This window comes from Muscardinus avellanarius, assembly GCF_963383645.1.
Source record: "Muscardinus avellanarius genome assembly, chromosome: 13".
NCBI lineage: Eukaryota > Metazoa > Chordata > Mammalia > Rodentia > Gliridae > Muscardinus > Muscardinus avellanarius.
Genome location: NC_137799.1, coordinates 89,880,534 through 89,901,698, shown reverse-complemented (window position 1 = coordinate 89,901,698; position 21,165 = coordinate 89,880,534). Strand labels below are relative to the sequence as shown.

Below are 21,165 nucleotides of genomic sequence, written 5' to 3'. Positions count from 1 at the left end.
AAATAATATTCCATTTTAATTATATGCTATATTTTGTTAATTTAGTAGACCAGTTTCTGAGTCCCTGCTTTCAGTTCTTTGGAGTATATACTAAGGGTGAGATTGATGGATCATTACTGGGTAATGCTGTTTAACTCTTGGAGGAACCATCAAACTCTTTCAAAGCAACTGTACCATTTTACATTCCCATCAGCGTGCACAGGTTCTGATTTCTCCAAATGTCCCTCACACTTGTTATTCATATGTTTATTTATGTACTTTAGTTATGCTGGAGATTGCACTTAGGGGCATTCTACTTCTGAGCTACATCCTCAGCCCTTTTTTATTTATTTTAAAACAGGTCTCACTAAATTGCTATGGCCAGCCTCAAACCTGTGATTCTATCTCAGCTTCCCAAGTATTAGTATTTACAGGCATGTATGACCACACCTGGCCACGAATGTTTATTTTTAAACATAAATTATATGTATTACTCTGTTATTTCATCCGTTAGGGCTTAAAATATTATTTGTTCATTTCAAATATCACTTTTGTTTGTTTTTTGGTTTTTTTGAGGGAGGTAGTGTAGATTGAACCCAGGGGCATTCTGCCTCTAAGGTACACCCTCCAAATCTTTTTGTGTGTGTATGTGTGTGATCCTAGGAACTGAGCCCAGGGGCATTGTACCTCTGAGCTACACCCTCAGACCGATTTTATTCTTTTTTATTTTGGGTCTCACTAAGTTACAGAGGACCTCACTAAGTTGCTGAGACTGGCTGCAAACCTGCAGTCCTCCTGTTTCAGCCTCCCAAATACTGGGATTACAAGCATGAGCTACTATGCTGGCTTTATTTATTTATTTATTTATTTTTGTTTGTTTGTTTTGAAATAAGGTCTTGCTAGGTTGCTGAGAATCTCACTAAGTTGCTTAGGCTGGCCGTGAACCTGCAATCTTCCTGTTTCAGCCTCCCAAGTACTGGCATTACTGGCATGCACCACCATACCCGGCTCAAGTATCACTATTTTTCAACTAATAGTAATTCACTCAGTGATTTTTTAATTGAGTACCTGTATTGTACTATGTCCTTTTTTGGACCTTGCATATGTAATAGTGAAAAGAAAAAAGAAAATCTAGCCCTTATGATTTTTACCTTGCCCTTCCTCCCCTACTTTTGCCTTTAAAGATCATTTCTTTAAAAATCATTTCTGACTGTAAAAAAAAAAAAAGAAAGAAAAAGCCCTTTCTGACTGTGTATATACCTCCCTTCCTTAGCTTATTTTTATTTTTACTTTTGTTTGCTTTTGTTGCAGTAGGCATGGGGATACAAAGACGAATGAAAGGGAATATAAGCATGTAAATAATTGTAGTACATGGTAGGAATTATAATGGAGATTTGACAGAGTGTACACAGAAAGGATGAAGAGAGTTACTGCCATTGAAAATTGGTGAGGATTTCACAGAAAAGATGATTTTTCCAAACAGGGAGCACAGTGTGTACAAAGGCTTGTAGTGCAGAGAGTATATGGTAGCACTTAGTTAGAGAAGTACAAGGTAACTCTAAGTTAGCTCTTAGTAGAAGGTCATGTTGGGGTCCGAATTGGAAGGCATTGGGTGTTACACAAGAGGGCAGTGAAAGTCTTTAAAGTACAGTGAGCATCATCTTGTGAGAGGATAATGCAAGGAGTAACGTCCTGATGAGAAGAGTGGCTGGTAAAGCCATGAGTAAACGTTGAGTGTTGAGAGAGCACAGTTTGCCGGGCGTGGTGGCGCACGCTTGTAATCCCCGCACTTGGGAGGCGGAAACAGGAGGATCGCGCAGGTTCGAAGCCAGCCGCACTGGCTTAAGAGACCCTGTTTCCAAATTAAAAAGTATAAAAATAGGTCTGGGAGTGTAGCCCAGAGGTAGAAGGGCTTCCAGGAACCCTAGTACCACCAAAAAAAAAAAAAAGAAAGAAAGAGAGAGAGAGACAGACAGACAGACAGACAGACAGAGACACACACACGAGAGAGAGAGCGCGCGCGCGCAGTTTTAGCTGGGAATGGTGGTGCACACTTGTAATCCCAGCATTTGGGAGGCAGAGACAGGAGGATCAAGGTTTGCAGCCAGCCTCAGCTACTTAGTTAGGCCCTCTGCAACTCAGTGAGAACTTGTTTCAAAATAAAGAATAAAAAATAGTGCTGGGGGTGTAGCTCGAAGGTAGAATGACCCTGCGTTCCATCCCCAGTACTGCAAAAAAGTAAAAATAAATAAATAGGGCACAGTTTTTAACTAGTTTGATGAATGGAGAGGAATAGATTCTATTGTGAATATGCTGAATTTGAAGTGTGTATGTTACATGTGAGCTTATATATATATTCAGGATACAGTTGGACACAGTAGGATCATGCCATATGCACATTTAACTCATCAATTTAAAATACTCTTATACATTTAGAAATACAAGGAAAGACTTCTAATATTATATATGCACTCTTTTTTGTAAACTTAGTATTTTATACATTTATGTTTTTTGGTTTATTTTTTGGGTTTTTTTTTTTTTGGTGGTACTGGGGTTCCTGGAAACCCTTCTACCTCCAGGCTACACTCCCAGACCTATTTTTTTTATATTTTTTTAATTTGGAGAAAGGGTCTCTTAAGCCTCCGAGGCTGGCTTCAAACCTGCGCGATTCTCCTGTCTCCGCCTCCCAAGTGCAGGGATTACAGGCATGCGCCACCACGCCCAGCACATTTATGTTTTTATAGAAAATTTTATTTAGGGTTTTATATGCAAAACCGTGTCTGCAATTTTTTATAAGTACTTTGGGGAATTTTCAATTAAGTTTTAACAGTTGGAATTTTTTCATTAAGAGCTAATGTTAAGACCCTTGAACAGATACCTCTTTGTATACTGACTAGGACCTTGGGGGAAATTTTTGAGCTAGAAATAAGAGTTTGATGAGATACCAACTTAGACTGAAGTCCTGTGAATAGGAATTTTACAATAGTAAAGTTCAATATTCAAGCCAGATTTGGTGGCCCATGCCTGTAATCCCAGTTCTTGGGAGGCTGAGGCAGGAGGATTGCAGGTTAAAAGACAGCCTCAGCAATCTAGCAAGAACTTATTTCCAAATAAAAACTAAAATAGGGATGGGGGTGTATCTTAGATGTAAAATGTCCCTGGGTTCAATCCCTAGTACTATAAGAAAAAGTTATGTATTCATAGTATTTCTATATTTATAGTTAATATAATCTGAAGTTGAATGTGTCTTGTTCCCCCCCCCATATGTATTTATGTTTCCCTAAGCTCAGAAGTCCTACTACCTTTATATTAATGATTAGTGCTTTGGTCTACTGCATTGACAGCAATATTACTCAGTAAACATTACTGATTTGTCAGCAATTTAATGGACAGAGCACAATTTAGTAAAAGCCATTTGTATAGGAGTTAAATTAAAATAAATTTAATTTTGTTAAAAAAATTTCTTTGGAGAGCCAAGGGTATAGTTTGGTGTTAGAGCACTTGCCTAGTATGTGCAAGGACCTGGGTTCTAACCCCTGTACTACAAAACAGAATGAAGATTTGAATCTGGTTACTTCTGTGCATATCTGTGTACATGTAAGGAAAGAAATAAATTCTTATACTGATGTTTTCTTTAGGTTTTTATATTTCTAGGATATATTAAATATTTGTTTTTCTAATGTGTTAATTGATTAACTACCAGTGATTAAAAGAGTTACTGGCTGGGCGTGGTGCCACACATTTGCAATCCCACTACTTGGGAGGCTGAGACAAGAGGACTACAGGTTTGCGGCCAGCCTCAGCTTTTTAGGCCCTCTGTAACTTAGTGAGACCCTGTTTCAAAATAAAGAATAAAAAAATAAGCCAGGCATGTTGGCATATGCTTGTAATCCCAGTACTTGGAAGGCTGAGACAGGAGGACCTCAGGTTCACTGCCAGTCTCAGCTACTTAGTGAGGCTCTCAGCAACTTAGTGAGACCCTGTTTCAAAATAAAGAGTTAAGCTGGGCGTAGTGGCACATGCTTGTAATCCCAGCATTTGGGAGGCTGAGACCAGAGGATCGTGGTTTGCGGACAGCCTCAGCTACTTAGTGAGGCCCTCTGCAACCCAGTAAGACCTGGTTTCAAATAAAGAATAAAAAAAATAGGGGCAGGGGGTGTAGCTTGGAGGTTGAATGCCCCTGGGTTCCACCCCCAGACTTGAAAACAAACAAATAAAGAGTTAAAAATAGGGATAGGGGTATAGCTCAGAGGTAGAATGCCCCTGGGTTCAATCTGCAGTACTGGAAAAAAATATATAGAAAAAAAGAGTGTCATAAAATTTGTTGAATAAGGGTAGTGTCGGCAGAAAATCACCTAGAATATCAATGGTAATGTGGGAACGCAGTTCCTCTTGTTCATAAATGTATAATCGTATCATTTATGTAGTTTAAGAAGAAGCTCCTTAAACCATTTGGAAAACAAAATTCAAGAAAGTCAAAAGATATTTCAGTAAATTGCTATTTTATGTAAGCAAAAAATAACTATGACAATAATGATTTAGTCAACAAAATAAGAGATTAGTTAAACCTTAACTGAGAAGATTTAAAACTGTATTATAAAATTCATTAATCAGTACAATGTCTCCAAGTTTAATTATGGTTAAATAAAATTAAAATATCACTTTCTCAATTATACTAGCCATGTTTTGAGTATTTGGTAGCACCATACTGAGCAGTGACATATATATAAAAATAGAGAAAGTTCTAGTATATTGCTGAACAGTACTGGTATAGAACTCTTAATCATTTTTCTTTTGTTTTTTTGAATTGTGTAAGGGTTTTATTTGGGGAAGAAAAGAGAAAGGATCTTCAGGAAAATTTAGTATTACCCTGACGTATTTTTATCTCTCTAATTTTTGATCACCTAGAATATTAATATTTATTATTATATTGGAGGTTTGATTGTCTATTTATTTTTGGTGCTGCTGGTTGAACCCAGGAACATTTACCTCTGAGCTATCTCCCCAACCCTATTTTTTATTCTTTATTTTAAGATAGGGTATCACTAAGTTGCTGAGAGCCTCACTAAGTAGCTAAGGCTGGCCGTGAACCTGTGATCCCCCAGTCTCAGCCTCCCAAGTATTTTTTTTATTTTTTATTTGGAAAGTTGCGGGGCTCACCATGAACTGGGGATCCTCCTGTCTTAGCCTCCCAAGTACTAGGATTATAAATGTGTATCACCACACCCACCTGGAGATTTTTTTTTTTTTTTTTGTGGTACTGCGGGTGGAACCCAGAGGCTTTCTACCTCTGGGCTACACTCCCAGACCTATTTTATACTTTATATGGAAACAGGGTCTCACTAAGTTGCTGGGAGCCTCAACTAAGTAGCTGAGGCTGGCTCCGAACCTGTGCGATCCTCCTGTCTCAGCCTCCCAAGCGCGGGGATTACAAGCGTGTGCCACCATGCCTGACTATGGAGATTTATTTTAATAGTAAACATTTCTAATTATATTTTCCCTATAAAATTTCTTTTAAAAGTAATTTATGTCTTTGAGCAATCCTAGAATTCTCAGCTCCATAAGTTGATAGTAAATTACTAATTATATTGTTTACTTTTTAAAAAATTAAATCTTTTTTCTTTCACTATTAGGCAAAGTATAAAGAAGTAAAGGCAAGAAATGCACAATTATTGAAAATGCTTCAGGAAGGTGAAAGTAAGTGATTTATGTGTTTTTAGAATTAAAATTTATCTTAAATAATATTCAGACAATTTTAAGATACATGATTTATCAACTCAGCGAAATAAAAAGTTTTTCCAGAACAATGCAAGCTGTGTAGTTGCTATTGATATTATTCAGTGACTCAGAATTAAATTACTGGACTATACTATTTTTCTTTCTTTTTGTGATACTGGGAATTGAACCTAGGGGGATTCTACCTCTGAGCTACACCCCCAACCCTGATTGATTGATTGATTGATTGACTGACTGACTGACTGACTGACTGAAACACGGTCTCACTAAGTTCTGGAGAGCCTCCATAAGCTGCTGGGGCTGGCTGTGAACTTGCCATCCCCCTCTTTAAGCCTCTCAAGTACTGGGATTACAGGCATGTGCCACTACGACTGGGTTGGCCTATACTTGGAAGGGAAAATCATCATAACATTCCCTTAGGATTTGGCTTTTAACAACCGGAGGCAGCATCCTGTGATTACTTTGGGTTTTCTTTGTTTTCTTCCTTTGTTCTTCTCCCACCCCACTGCTCTTCATACTTTTGCTGCTGCTCTAAACTTTTGACAAGAGGTCACCAGCGGAAATCAATTAAAAACTGATTATAGATAATAAGATTAGTAAAGTCAATGTTATATGAAAGCCTCCCAGCCACCTGCATTCCTGAATAGGTACCTACTGACACCTTGAAGATTCTGAAAAATTTCCATTCATGACTGAAAATGAAATACTTATTTAGTAAGCCGGAGCTGGTGGCACACGCTGGTAATCCACACGCTTGGGAGGTGGAGACAGAAGGATCTCGCAGGTTTGAAGCCAGCCTTGCTGGCTTAAGAGACCCTGTTTTCAAAAATAAAAATATAAAAATAGGTCTGGGAGTGTAGCCCAGAGGTAGAAGGGTTCCATCCCCAGTACCACCAAAAAAAGAAAAGAAAAGAAATACTTATTTAGTGGTACTGGGGATCAATTGCAGAGCCCTGTGCATGCTAGGCAAGCACTGTACCACTGAGCTACGTCGCCAGCCCTTTTATTCTATTTTGAAACAGTGTCTGCCTAAGTTGCCTAGGCTGGCCTTGTGATCTTTCTTACTTCAGCCTCTGAGTAGCTGAGACTGTCTCTGTGTTTCACCATGCACAGCTATATTGTTTTCATTATGAAATTTATGCAAAAGAAATTATAAACCCTAAGAGAGACATCGATTAAGACATGAATAATTGAGAAAATAGCCTGCATCAGCAAATTAAATACTGTAAATAATTTTGCTTCTTAATAAATGCTAACTAAGTCTCAAATATACTGCCTGTGAGTATATTATAGCACTTAAATTATGAAACCAAAGTGGGCATGGTGGCACACACTTGTAATCCCAGTACTTGGGAAGCTGAGAAAGAAAAATCAGATTCAAAGCTAGCACCAGCAACTTAGGGAGACTCAGCAATCTAATGAGACCCTGTTTCAGAATAAAAAATGAAAAGGGCCGAGGTTAGTGTAAGTCAGAGGTAGAATTTCCCTGTGATCAGTCCCCAGTATTAAAAAAAAAATGTGTGTGTGCATGTGTGTATATATATACATACACATATGTATTTTCGTGCGTGTGTACATATATACACATATGTATACACATACGTACACATCTGTGTATATATACACATATACATTCACATATGCATTTTCAGATGTTGAAGTATTAGCAGAACTGTTCAACTAAAACTTAAATTATATTACAAAGTAATAGTTATCAAAACATTATAATGACCTAGACGTGGTGGTACATGCCTATAATCTCAGTACTTGGAAGGCTGAAACAGGGCGATCACAGGTTCAAGGCCAGCATGTGGTAATTTAGTGAGACTGTTTTGAAATGAAAAGTTAAAAAGGGTGGGAGTGTAGCTCTTTAGTAGAATGCCCCTGGGTTTAATCCCCAGTACTGCAAAAAGAAAAAAGTCACTGTGATGCACAACATACCACAGAACATTAAAAATTTCTAAGAAAAACTGCTGTGGTGATAATAATGATCAGAATTTACTAGTGCAGGTTCAAGAAATATATTCATTAGCCAGGCACGGTGGCACACGTTTGTAATCTCAGTATTTGGGAGTCTGCGACAGGATGATCGCAGGTTGACAGCCAGCCTCAGCAAGTTGTGAGGCTCTCCTCAACTTAGTGAGACCCTGTTTCAAAATAAAGAATTAAAAAGCTGGGCGTGGTGGCATACATTTGTAATCCCCACGCTTGGGAGGCCGAGACAGGAGGATCGCACAGGTTCAAAGCCAGCCTCAGCTACTTAGTGAGACCCTGTTTCCAAATAAAATATAAAAAATAGGTCTGGGAGTATAGCCCAGAGGTAGAAAGCCCCGGGGTTCCACCCCCAGTTCCACCAAAAAAGAAAGAGAAAGAAAGAAACAAAGAAACAAAGAAAATAGGGTTAGGAGTAGCTCAGAAGTAGTAGAATGTCCTTGGGTTTGGCACACACACATACACACACTCTCTCTATATATATAGAGAGAGAGAAAGAGGCGATCATTGTTTCAACTGTACTGCTCTTACAGTTTTGGCTCACTGAAGTATTGTTAATGTATTTGAGTGACAGAAAGACTATGTTATTTTTTCTTTTTTTGTCAGTGAAAGATAAAGCAGAAATACTTCTGCAAGTTGATGAATCACAAAGTATCAAGAATGAGCTAACTATACAGGTAAGGAACTTTGCAACACATATAATTTGCTTCTCTTAAGCTTTTCTTTAGTCTTAAATTATTAAACTTGAATAAACAGAAATGTAGCCCATCAACACTGTAAGAGGGCAATAGAAATTAAACTTTATTATTGTGTAATAGCAAATAAATGATTGTTTATTATGCATTAAGGAAAATAAGTATTTCCTGGATCATGAGGAAAGATAAGTTTGTATTTAGTTGACTATGAACATGGAGTTAGAACTTACCCTTTTCCTCTACTTGACTTTCTCTCCTTCATCTCCTTTTTCTTTCTTACAGCAATGAGCTTGTCCTTTCTTTAATACATAGCAATAATGAAAATTATGTGGGGAATTTCTTCTTTGGTACTCTTGTATCAAAATTGATCATTGAGGATAAATGTTAAGAACTGGTATATTTGCAAAAAAGAAGTTTCCTTATTGAAAATTTGATTACAGGTGACTTCACTTCATGCTGCATTAGAACAAGAAAGATCTAAGGTGAAAGTATTACAGGCAGAATTAGCCAAATACCAGGTATGCTTTTATCATTTTCAAGTGTTCTTATCACAAACAGTAATTTGGAGTAGAAACTATGTGAGAATAAATGTGGCATTTTATTCTTAGGCCAAAATTTATTGACCAAATATATTAATAATTTTGTTATTGGTCATATAATGGACATTTAAAGTGCTGAGGTTATTCTAGATATAGGAATGTACAGCAATAACTACAGTAATTTGGGAACATCCTTAGAACTACATAGAAGAAGCCAGGTGTAGTGATGCACGCCTGTAATCCTAGTACATGGGAGGCAGAGACAGGAGGATTGCCAGATCAAAGACAGCCTCAGTATCATCAACCTAGCAAGACCCTGTTTCAAAATAAAAATAAAACAGAGCTGGGATATAGCTCAGAGGTGAAATGTCTCTGGGTTCAATCCCCAGTACTAAAAAAGAATACTGCATAGAAGATACAGCATATATGGCATTGAATTATATTGAAGGAAGACACATAATATTATTTGTCCCATTATATCATAAGTTTAATTGCTTGGGTAAAGGGATATCTCCATTGTAAAAATATTTGCTCCTTCATAATTATTAAGTAATATATGAGGCAGTAACTGTGAGAGTGGCAGTGTGAATATTATTTTCACCCAAAGGTTTTAACATCCATTGATGATATTAAGTGCTTTTTTATTTTGTTTTATTTTGTGTGATACTGGGGTACCTCCAAGCTACTCCCCCAGACCCTCTTATTTTTCTTTATGAGACGGTCTTTCGGGGTCGCTGAGAGTCTCACTAAGTTGCGGAGGCTGTCCTCAAACCTTTGATTCTTTTATCTCAGCCTTCCAAATACTGAGATTAGAAGGTGTGCACTCTAATGTATGTGTATATACATTAACACTTACATGTTCATATGTATGTGTCTAAGTCAGAAAGTGCATTAATGTGGGATCACAGTCAGAAAGCTCAAAAGCTGTTTATGGTATAGAGAACATAAAAGTTGTCTAGTCCTAGCTTTGTAATTCAGTCTAGGAAGCTGGCGTGGTGGCGCACGCTTGTAATCCCCGCGCTTGGGAGGCTGAGACAGGAGGACCGCGCAGGTTCAGAGCCAGCCTCAGCTACTTAGTGAGGCTCTCAGCAACCTAGTGAGACCCTGTTTCCAAATAAAGTATAAAAATAGGTCTGGAAGTATAGACTTGAGGTAGAAAGCCTCTGGGTTCCCTCCCCAATACCACAAAAATAAATAAATAAATAAATAAATAGTAACTCAGTCTAGGAAGGAGAGTTTCCTTTGCCTCGGAAACTTTGCTATATTTGTTTTAATTTCATTGGAGCATTGGTACTTATGAATACCATTTTTTTTTACCTTAAATGTCTTTCTAAATTTATTTTGAGTTTCCTGCTATCAACAAGGAAATATTTTTTTTAAAATGCATGTCAAAACCAGGTGTGGTGGTGCACACTTGTAATCCCAGCATTGGGGGAAGGATTGGGGGAGGAGTGGCTTAGACTGGAGGATCACAGTTCACGGATAGCCTCAGCTACTTAGCAAGGCCCTTCGCAACTCAGTGTGACCCTGTTTCCAAAAAATTTTTTTAATCTTTTAAAAATGGGGCTGGGAGCCAGGCGTGGTAGCCCACGTTTGTAATCCCCGCGCTTGGGAGCCGGAGACAGAAAGATCACGCAGGTTCGAAGCCAGCCTCGATGGCTTAAGAGACCCTGCTTCCAAAAAATAGGTCTGGGAGTGTAGCCCAGAGATAGAAGGGTTTCCAGGAACCCCAGTACCACCAAAAAAAAAAAAAAAAAAAATGGGGGCTGGGGGTGTAGCTTGGAGGTACAAGGCCCCTGGGTTCCATCCTCAGCATTAAAAAAAAAAAATTAGGGCTGGAGGTAGAATGCCCCAGGGTTCAGTTCCCAGTACTGCAATAATAAATAAATAAATAAATAAATAAATGTTATTATACATGTTTTTCCTCATATTCAATCTTTACAGAACTTTTATGTGCTCAGGAATGAAGAATAGCATTCTTACACTTGAGCGATTTTTGGTTTTCTTTACTTTTAGAACGTTGATGTAGAAATTTTTTTTGTTTTTTTTTACTCCAAAAGGGAGTAAAACGTGAAAGAAATTAAGAGAAGCTGCCATCATATGAAGTGAATCTGCCCTGAGATTAATCACTTTTTTTTTTTTTTTTTTTGTGGTACTGGGGGTGGAACCCAGAGGATTTCTACCTCCGGGGTATATTTCCAGACCTATTTAATATTTTATTTGGAAACAGGGTCTCACTGAGTTGCTGAGAGCCTCACTAAGTAGCTGAGGCTGGCTTCAAACCTGTGCGATCCTCCTGTCTCAGCCTCCCAAGTGCTGGGATTACAAGCATGCGCCACCACGCCCAGCGAGATTCATCATATTAAAAGATGTACTTCCAGCCAGGCGTGGTGGTGCACAACTGCAATCCCAGCACTTGGGAGGCTGAGACAGGAGGATCACAGGTTCACCACCAGCCTCAGCAGTTTAGTGAGGCCCTCAGCAATTTAGCAAGACCCTCTTTACAAATAAAAATTAAAATAGGGCGAGGGGTGTAGCCTGGAGCTAGAAAGCCCTTGAGTTCTATACCCATACCACAAAAAAAGGCGGGGTGGGAGGAGGCAAGGGGAATATAGCTTGAAGGCCCCTAGGTTTCATCTCCAGTAAAACACACAGAGAGAAATGTACTTCCACAGATAAACCCTCTCCAGAGTTGGCTCAGAATTACTGGAAAGCTGCTTTTTTTGGTGGTGATGGTATTAGGGATTGAATCCAGGGACATTCTACTCTGTGCTATAACCCCACAGCCCTATTTAATTTTTTTAAATTTTATTTTGAAATAGGGTCTCTCCAAGTTGATGGCCTTACTAAGCTACTGAGGCTGGTCTTAAATCTGTGATCCTTCTGTCTCAGCCTCCCAAGTACAGGGATTATAGGGATGTGCTACCATGCCTGGCAAATTTTTTGAATTTAAATCCAATTAAACAGGTGTATGATAATGCCTCAACATCAGAATTTTTTAAATATTACTACATAGATGATTCTGATGTTAACTAAGTTTGGGTGTCATTGCCATATGTTTTAAAAGTGAGAGAAACTAGCTAGGCATGATGGTGCATGCCTGTAATCATAGCTACTCAAGAGACAGTCTTGAAGCCGGGCGTGGTGGCGCACGCTTTAATCCCAGCATTTGGGAGACTGAGACAGGATTGCGCAGGTTTGTTTTGTTTTGGGGGGTTTTTTTGGTGGTACTGGGGGTGGAACCCAGAGGCTTTCTACCTCTGGGCTATACTCCCAGACCTTTTTTATATTTTATTTGGAAACAGGGTCTCACTAAGTTGCTGAAAGCCTCACTAAGTAGCTGAGGCTGGCTTTGAACCTGTGCGATCTTCCTGTCTCAGCCTCCCAAGCCCTGGGATTACAAGCGTGCGCCATCCCGCCCGGCAAGGATTGCGCAGGTTTGAAGCCAGCCTCAGCTATTTAGTGAGGCTCTTTGCAATTCAGTGAGACCCTGTTTCAAAATATTTCAAAAGGATCTGTAGAATGCCCCTAGGGTCCATCCCCAGTACCGAGGGGGTGGGGGGAGGCCAAAGGATCTTGTTTTTTTGTTTTGGGGTGGGTTTTTTTTGTTTTTTTTTGGGGGGGGGTGGTAGTGGGGTTCCTGGAAACCCTTCTACTTCCGGGCTACACTCCCAGACCTATTTTATATTTTTATTTGGAAACAGGGTCTCTTAAGCCAGCAAGGCTGGCTTCGAACCTGCACGATCCTCCTGTCTCCGCCTCTCAAGTGCGGGGATTACAAGCGTGCGCTACCACACCAGGCAAAGGAAATCAAGTTTGAGGTGAGCCTTGACAACTTAGAAGTAACTTATCTAAAAATAAAAATTTTTTTTGTTTTTTGTTTTTGTGGTTTTTTTTTGTTTTGTTTTGTTTTGTTTTGTTTTGTTTTTTTGGTGGCACTGGGGTTCCTGGAAGCCCTTCTACTTCTGGGCTACACTCCCAGACCTATTTTTTTTTTATATTTTTATTTGGAAACAGGGTCTCTTAAGCCAGCAAGGCTGGCTTTGAACCTTGCCGGGCATGGTGGTGCACGTTTGTAATCCCCGCGCTTGGGAGGCAGAGACAGGAGGATCGCGCAGGTTCGAAGCCAGCCGCGCGCGCTGGCTTAGGAGACCCTGTTTCCAAATAAAAATGTAAAAATAGGCCTGGGAGTGTAGCCCGGAGGTAGAAGGGCTTCCAGGAACCCCAGTACCACATACATAAATAAATAAATAAATAAATAAATAAATAAATAAATAAATAAATATAAAATTTTTAAAAGATCTCAAGCCAGATGTGGTGGCACACACTTGTAATCCCAGTACTTGAGAGTCTGAGATCACAAATCCAAAGGCAGCCTTGGCAACTTAGCAAGGCTCTCAACAACCTAGTGAGACCCTGTTTCCAAACTAAAATTGGGCTGGAGGGACAGCTTGGAGATAGAATGTCTCCAGGGTCAATCCTTAGTACCAAAAATACAAGAAAATAAATTTTAAAAATATTTAGAGAGATAAATCAGGAGAGTAGGCTATAGGATTATAGGTAAATACATTAAACCATTATTTGTGATTAAATTGAGGAGTAGAGTATATACTTACGGATTATTTTAGTTTTCTTATTCATACCCTTGTACTTTCCATATTTCTAAAGTAAGTTTTTTTTTGGGGGGTGGAAGTAATACTGTAACTGTTTTCTACAAGCTACCTTAAACATTTATAAAAATATATAAAAAATAATTTGGGCCAGGCGAGGTGGCATATACTTGTAATCCCCACGCTTGGGAGGCTGAGACAGGAGGATCGCACAGGTTCAAAACCAGCCTCAGCTACTTAGTGAGGCTCTCAGCAACTTAGTGAGACACTGTTCCCAAATAAAATATAAAATAGGTCTGGGAGTATAGCCTAGAGGTAGAAAGCCTCTGGGTTCCACCCTCAGTACCACAAAAAATTTTAAAAAAATAATAATTTGGTATGTGCACTCACATTTATAACAAAATCAAGAAAACAGTTGCTTCCTTTTTTCACCCTCAAATGCCTTTGGGGGCGGTCATGGTGGTGCACGCTTGTAATCCCAGCATTTGGGAGGCTGAGACAGAAGGATTGCAGTTCACGGATAGCCTCAGCTACTTAGTGAGGCCCTTTGCAACTCACTGAGACCCTGTTTCAAAATAAAAAGAATAAAAAATAGGGCCGGCGTGTCGCTTGGAGGTAGAAAATGCACCTGGGTTCCATCCCTAGTATTAAAAAAAAAATGCCTTTGGTCTTATGTACTATGAAAATGGTCCTCAAACCGTGTTTCATAAATAATTTGTTGTTTGTTTGTGTGTGTGTGTGTTTGTTTTTCTTTACAGGGTGGCAGAAAAGGGAAAAGAAACTCTGAATCAGACCATTGTAGGTGATTACATTAACCTTTGAAGTCAACACAAAAATGTTCAGGGTTTTGCAAAAATGTATATATTTAATGCTGTGCAACTGCTAAGCTATGCAGCTTCTGTTGAAGAACTAAAAGCAACTAGCTCACTAACAGTTTATAATTTTATGTTCTTTTGGCTTAAAGTGAAAAGAAGAAATGTAGGATTCCAGTTGAACTCAATGTTTATTGTTTACTCTCCATACTTCTTATCACTTTAGTTTTTCATCAGTCAATAAAGTTAATTTACTCTTCCACTAATGTGTTTGACTTTTAAAATTTTATAAACAATGTCAAAATACATATTTTACATAGATAGTTCAGCCAATTAATTGGATTCCTTTAGCTAAGCAAATATTTATTCAGCGCTTTCTGGACACTAAACCTTACAACACATACAAGATGTGTGAAACATGGTTGACATACTCAGCTAATGCCTAGGGAAATAGAGAGTAGAAGTGGGTAAAATAGCAAAAAAAAATCATTATACATATAAAAGTATGATTTCGTATTGTTTAGAAACTGAGAAAACTTCCTTGAAGTTTCTTCGACATTGGTTGGTTTGTGTAAATTTGTTGAGAGGCACTCCAGACAGAGGAATTAAATCTGGGCTAAAAGATTTGTCTAAAGACGAGTCTGGCGAGGACAGGAACAGGAAGAGTATTGATGTGTGGGGCAGGATGAGGGTAAATGAGAGATTTTTTCATTGATGTAATGCTAGAATACTTAGTTTTTTGTGAGACTTAGTTTTTTGGTATATTCAGTGAAACATACATATGATTCATTAAAGGTTTTCTTATGTGATAACAATGCATACATACTGACCTGGGTCCCCGAAATCAGCAACATAAGATTCTAATTCTTAGCTGAGCATGGTGTCTCACACCTGTGATCCCAGTACTTGGGAGGCTGGAACAGGAGGAGTGCAGGTTTGAGGCCAGCCTCAGCAACTTAGGCCCTCCACAACTTAGTAAGACCCTGTTTTAAAAAAAATTAAGTGGGCTAGGGGTGTGGCTTGGAGGTAGAACACAATTCCTAGCACCAGAAAAAAGCACCATGACAGTATGTTTCAAGAGTCAGAAAAATGTTTCTATCCACTATTCCAGATATTGGGCAAGTTATCCAAAGAAAAATGAAGGACAGGCTCTATGCAGGCGTAGTTGTAGCATCTAGGGAACCGTGGGAACAACGTGAGTGCCCAGCTCAGATGTCGAGTTGGGGAACAGCTGTTATCTGCCCTTTACATAGGGACGATTAGGACCACTGAAAACAGTATACTGAACAAAAGTATATAAATAAAACACAAGCCGGGCGTGGCACACGCTTGTAATCCCAGTAGTCGGGAGCCCGAGACGGGAGCTTCACAGGTTCTCAGCCAGCTTCAACTTAGTAAGACCTTTAAACACTTAGACCCTGTTTCAGACTAAAAATTAAATAGGGCCCGGGATATAGCTCAGAGGTAGAATGTCCCTGAGTTTATTCCCAGTACCACAAAAAAAGTAAAATTGAATAAAATACGAACTTGTACACACTGATTTACAGAGATGTAAAATATATGTGTGTGTTTATATGTATGTATGAATGTATATGTATGTGTATATATATGCACATATACATGTATATATGCGTGCATATGGACTAAACTGGAAAGTGGTCCATTCCAAAATCAAACTGCTTGGATTGGGATGAGGGAATTATGGGTTAGTTGTGGGTTTTCTTTTTTTATTTTATCTAACTATGCTTTGCCATTAAAAAAAAAAATAGACTACTTCTGCTTGGATTTGTGTTAAGTAATTTGCTGTTATGTAAGTATGTTGTATCAATGTACGTACTTTATCAATGTATTCAATGAATTGTGTTAATACGTGATATCTCCTAGACAAGGGCATTTTGTTTTTTAATCTAGAACCCTTCACTATAATAGAATTGAATTTAGATAAGACAGCATTGTGAATAAAAGTGGCTAAATGACTGCGAGAAAACTTGTGAAGTTTTAATCAATCGTTTAAAGTCTCACTTGTTTTACTCTGTTTAAATTTTAGAACTTTGGAAGTTTTACTACAGCGTGGGCGTGGTGGTACACACTTGTAATTCTAGTATTTGGGAGGCTGGGACAGGAGGATCGCAAGTTCACTGCCAGCCTCAGCAACTTAAGAGGCCCACAGCAATTTAGCAAGACCCTATTTGAAAATTTAAAATAATTAGCCAGACATGGTAGTACACGATTGTATACCTAGCATTTGGGAGGCTGAGACAGGAGGATATGGGTTCACGGCCACCCTCAGCTATTAGGCCCTTTGCAACTCAGTGAGACCCTGTTTTAAAATAAAGAATAAAAATAAGACTGGAGTTGTAGCTCGGAGGTAGAATGCTCTTGGGTTCCATTTCTAATACCACAAATAATAATAATAAATAATAATAATCTGAGAGTATATCTCAGTGACAGAATACCCCTGAGTTCAATTCCTAGGGGAAAAAATAAACAGTTTCACTACCATTAACCATGTCATAGAGTTCTGATGATATATACTCAAAATTAACTTTTTGGTAATCATATTACAAACTAAGTTGTGAATTATTTTATAGAGTTTAACATTAAGTACAATTTTTGCTGGGTGAGTGGTGCATGCCTGTAATCCCAGTACTTGGGAGGCTGAGCCAAGAGGATCGCAGGTTTGAGGTTAGCCTCAGCAACTTAGCAAGGCTCTGATTCAAATTACAAAATAAAATAGGGTTGAGGTTGTATTTCAGACATAAAATGCCCCTGGTTTCAGTACCACGCATACACAAAAATGCAGTTTGCAGCCGAGCATGGTTGTGGACACTTGTAACCCCAGCATTTGGGAGGCTGAGACAGGAGGATCCAGGTTCACGGCCAGCCTCAGCTACTTAGTGAGGCCCTCTGCAACTCAATAAGATCCTGTTTCAAAAAATAAAGAATAAGCTGGGCGTGGTGGTGCACGATTGTAATCCCAGCATTTGGGAGGCTAAGACTGGAGGATCGTGGTTCATAGACAGCCTCAGCTATTTAGGCCCCCTGCAACTTTGTAAGACCCTGTTTCAAAATAAACAATAAAAACATGGGGCAGGGGGTGTAGCTCAGAGGTAGAATGCCCCTGGGTTCCATCCCCAGACCTACAAAAAAAAAAAAAAAAAAAAGAAAAGAAAAAAGAGAAAAAATAGGGCAAGGGGTATAGCTCAGAGGTAGAATGCCCCTGGGTTCCATCTCCAGACCTACAAAGAAAGAAAAGAAAGAAAGAAAAAAAAGGAGAAAGAAAAAATAGGGTAGGGGGTGTAGCTCAGAGGTAGAATGCCCCTGGGTTCCATCCCTAGACCTACAAAAAAGAAAAGAAAAAAAAGAAGAGAAAAAATAGGGCAAGGGGTATAGCTCAGAGGTAGAATGCCCCTGGGTTCTATTCCCAGACCTACAAAAAAAAAAAAAAAGTGCAGTTTGCTTCACATTACAAATTTGTTAGGGAATAGATAATTTTATTTATGTAAAAGTATGGATTGTACCAGCTTATATAAGATTAGTTTAAAGATAGAGCTTTAATTGAAATAAAGACATTCAACTTCATGTAATAGACTGGGATTAGTGAACATACTTTGTGATTTCTATTCTTTCAGATTTGTTGAGATTTGCTTTATGTACCAATCTTGTATAGGCTTGAAAAAGTAGAAAATAATACACGCATAATAAATGCTTGTATTGGCTCGAAAAAGTAGAAAATCCGCAGTTTGGGGATGTATTTTGCTTTATATACCCAGTGAGGTCAAGTTTAAGTCAAATCTGTCTTTAGTGATTTTTGTCTTCTGTCCTGTCTGCTGAGAGAAAGATGTAAGAGTCTGACGGTGATTATGAGTTTGGCCACTTTTGTCAGTTTGCTTTTGAGGTGTACATAAGTTTAAAATCGTCTTTTCTTTGTGGCAAAAGACATTTTTTTTTAAATACTGGGAACTGAAAATAGGGAGATTCTACCTCTGAGCTACACCCCCAGCCCTATTTTTATTCTCTATTTTGAAACAGGGTCTCACTAAGTTGCAGAAGTCCTCACTAAGTAGCTGAACCTGGCCATAAACCTGCAATCCTCCTGTCTCAGCCTCCCAAGTACTGGGATTACAGGTGTGGGCCACCATGCCTGGCTACTTTTTATTTTTATGAAGTGGCTATAGCTAGTACATTTTTTGCTTTGAAAGCCTCATTTGACCCAGTATTTTAACCATGTTAGAGCTGGATGTGATGGTGAAGGCCTGTAATCCCAGTATTGGGAGACTGAAACAGAAGGATCTCAGCTTCAAAGCCAGCCTCTGCAACATGACAAGGCTCTCACAAACCCAGTGAGACCCTGTTTCCAAATAAGAAATAAAAAATACTACTGGGGGTGTAGCCTGAAAGTAAAATGCCTCTGGGTTCAAACCCCAGTATAAAAAAAAAAAAAAAAAAGAAGAAGAAATAGGACTGGGAGGCCAGGCGTGATGGCGCATGCTTGTAATCTCGTGCTTGGGAGGCTGAGACCGGGGGATCGCACAGATTCAAAGCCAGCCTCAGCTACTTAGGCCCTCAGAAATTAGGGAGACCCTGTTTCCAAATAAAATAGAAAATAGGTCTGGGAGTATAGCCTGGAGTTAGAAAGCCCCTGGGTTCCATCCCAGTACCACCAAAAGAGCTGGGAATGTAGCTCTGAGGTAGAATGCCCAAGTTCAATCCCCAGTAACACACACACACACACACACACACATTCTCAAGCACTTTAGCTTTTTCAAACAGGAGTTAGTCTGAGAAAACTAGTCTGTCATATCTCTGGAAAAGGAAGAATGAAAGTTTATTAGTTTTATTTTGCTGTTATGGAGCTTTATCCACCAATGTATAGTACTAAAATTTTATTTTCAGAAACAGGGTTAACATTTCAAATAACTGACTCAAGGATTTATCATTAAACCAGCTTCTGTTGCAGGAAAAAAACCCTGATAATTATCTATTAGTTCCTCTTGGACACTGTAGTTGCTTTTAAGCCAAGAGTTTTGTTTTTGTTTGTTTTAGAGATCGAACTCAGGGACCTTCTGCCTCTGAGCTATATCAACCCTATTTTCTCTCTCTTTTTTAAAATTTTTTTCTTGATACTGGGATTGAACCCAGAGGCATTCTACATCTGAGCCAAACCCCAGCTCTTTTTATTTCTTATTTTGAAACAAGGTCTCTCCGGGTTTCTGAGGGTCTCACTAATTGCTGAGGCTGGTGTTGAACTTCCAGTCCTCCTGTATCAGCCCTCCAAGTACTGGGATTACAGGTTTGCACCACCATACCCGGCTTTCTTTTTTATTTTGAAACAAGGTCTCACTAAATTACCACACACTGGACTGGAATCTGGGATTCTTCTATCTGTCTGCCAGGTACTGGAATTACAGGCATGTGCCACCACACCTGGCTAGAACTACCTATTATTTATTTAATTTTTCTTTGCATTACTACCTCAGAGGTAGGACCCAGGGGCATTCTACTTCTGAGCTACACCCCCAGCCCTATTTTTTAGTCTCTTTATTTTTTGAAACAGAGTCTCACTGAGTTGTGAAGGGCCTCGCTAAGTACCTGAGGCTGTCCGTGAACCATGATCCTCTGGTCTCCACCTCCTGAATGCTGGGATTACAACTGTTGGCCATCACGCCTGGTTTATTTTTTATATTTATCGTGTGTGTGTGTGTGTGTGTGTGTGTGTGTGTGTGTGTGTGTGTGTGTCTGTGTGGTGCTGGGGATGGAACCCAGGGGCATTGTGCCTCCAAGCTACACTCAGCCCTCTTTTATTTTTTATTTGGAAGCAGGGTCTCACTAAATTGCTGACAGCCTTCCAAGTCACTCAGGCTGACTTTGAATCTGTGATTCTCCTGTCGCAGCCTCCCAAGTATTTAGGATTATGGATGTGCACCACCACACCCAGCAAGCAACCTATTTTATTTTATTATTTATTTTTATTGTACTGGGATGGAACCCAGGGACATTCTGCCTCCACGCTACACCCCCAGTCCTATTTTTTATTCTTTATTTTGAAACAAGGCCTCACTAAGTTGTAGAGGACCTCACTAGGTAGCCAAAGCTTTCCTCGAACCTGTGATCCTCTTGTCTCAGCCTCCCAAGTACTGGGATTATAAGTGTGCTCTACCACGCCGGGCAGCAAGCCACCAACGCTGATGATACCAATCATAACATTTTGTCCTAGTTATCTAGTCAGTGCTACTATATATAAGAAAAGTTTTATATAATAGTTTCTAGAAAGGAGAGTGATAGTCCTACTGCTGTCCAGTCTTTTTTGTGTTGCTTAAGAAAAATACTTGAGGCTGAGCACTCCATGAAGCAGTTTGTCTAGCTCACAGTTCTAGAGATCCAAGAGCCTGGCACTAGGATCCTGGTGAGAGCCTCCTGTGTGTAACAGTGTGGTGGGAAAGGAAGCCGAGCGGGGTGGTGCACACTTGTAATCCCAGCGCTTGGGAGGCTGAGACAGGAGGATCACACAGGTTCGAAGCCAGCCTCAGCCTCACTAAGTAGTGAGGCTCTCAGCAACTAAGTGAGACCCTGTTTCCAAATAAAATATAAGGGAGTGTAGCCCAGAGGTAGAAAGCCCCTGGGTTCCACCCCCAGTACCACAAAAAATAAGGAGGAGGAGGAGGAGAGGAAGAAGGAGAAAAAGGAGGAGAAGAAGAAGAGGAGGAGGAAGAGGAGGGGCTCATCTACAATGGCACACCTTCAAAGGACTGAAAAAGCACCAGTCATCTCTTAAAATCCAAATCATCTCCCACTAAGGCCC

General features: G+C 39.4%; 1 protein-coding gene across 3 annotated transcripts in view; it reads left to right on the top strand.

Annotated features, from left to right (window-relative positions):
- GKAP1 (G kinase anchoring protein 1) overlaps positions 1-14,357 on the top strand; it is a gene marked incomplete at both ends in the record, with an annotated part of 60,765 nt that extends 46,408 nt beyond the window's left edge. For all 3 annotated transcript variants that reach the window (XM_080708461.1, XM_080708459.1, XM_080708460.1), the window contains 4 exons: positions 5,613-5,676; positions 8,314-8,384; positions 8,843-8,920; positions 14,310-14,357. In XM_080708461.1, coding sequence (XP_080564587.1) covers positions 5,613-5,676; positions 8,314-8,384; positions 8,843-8,920; positions 14,310-14,357 — 261 coding nt within the window. The remainder of the gene's footprint in view (positions 1-5,612; positions 5,677-8,313; positions 8,385-8,842; positions 8,921-14,309) is intronic.
- Between the last annotated feature and the right edge of the window lie 6,808 nt (positions 14,358-21,165).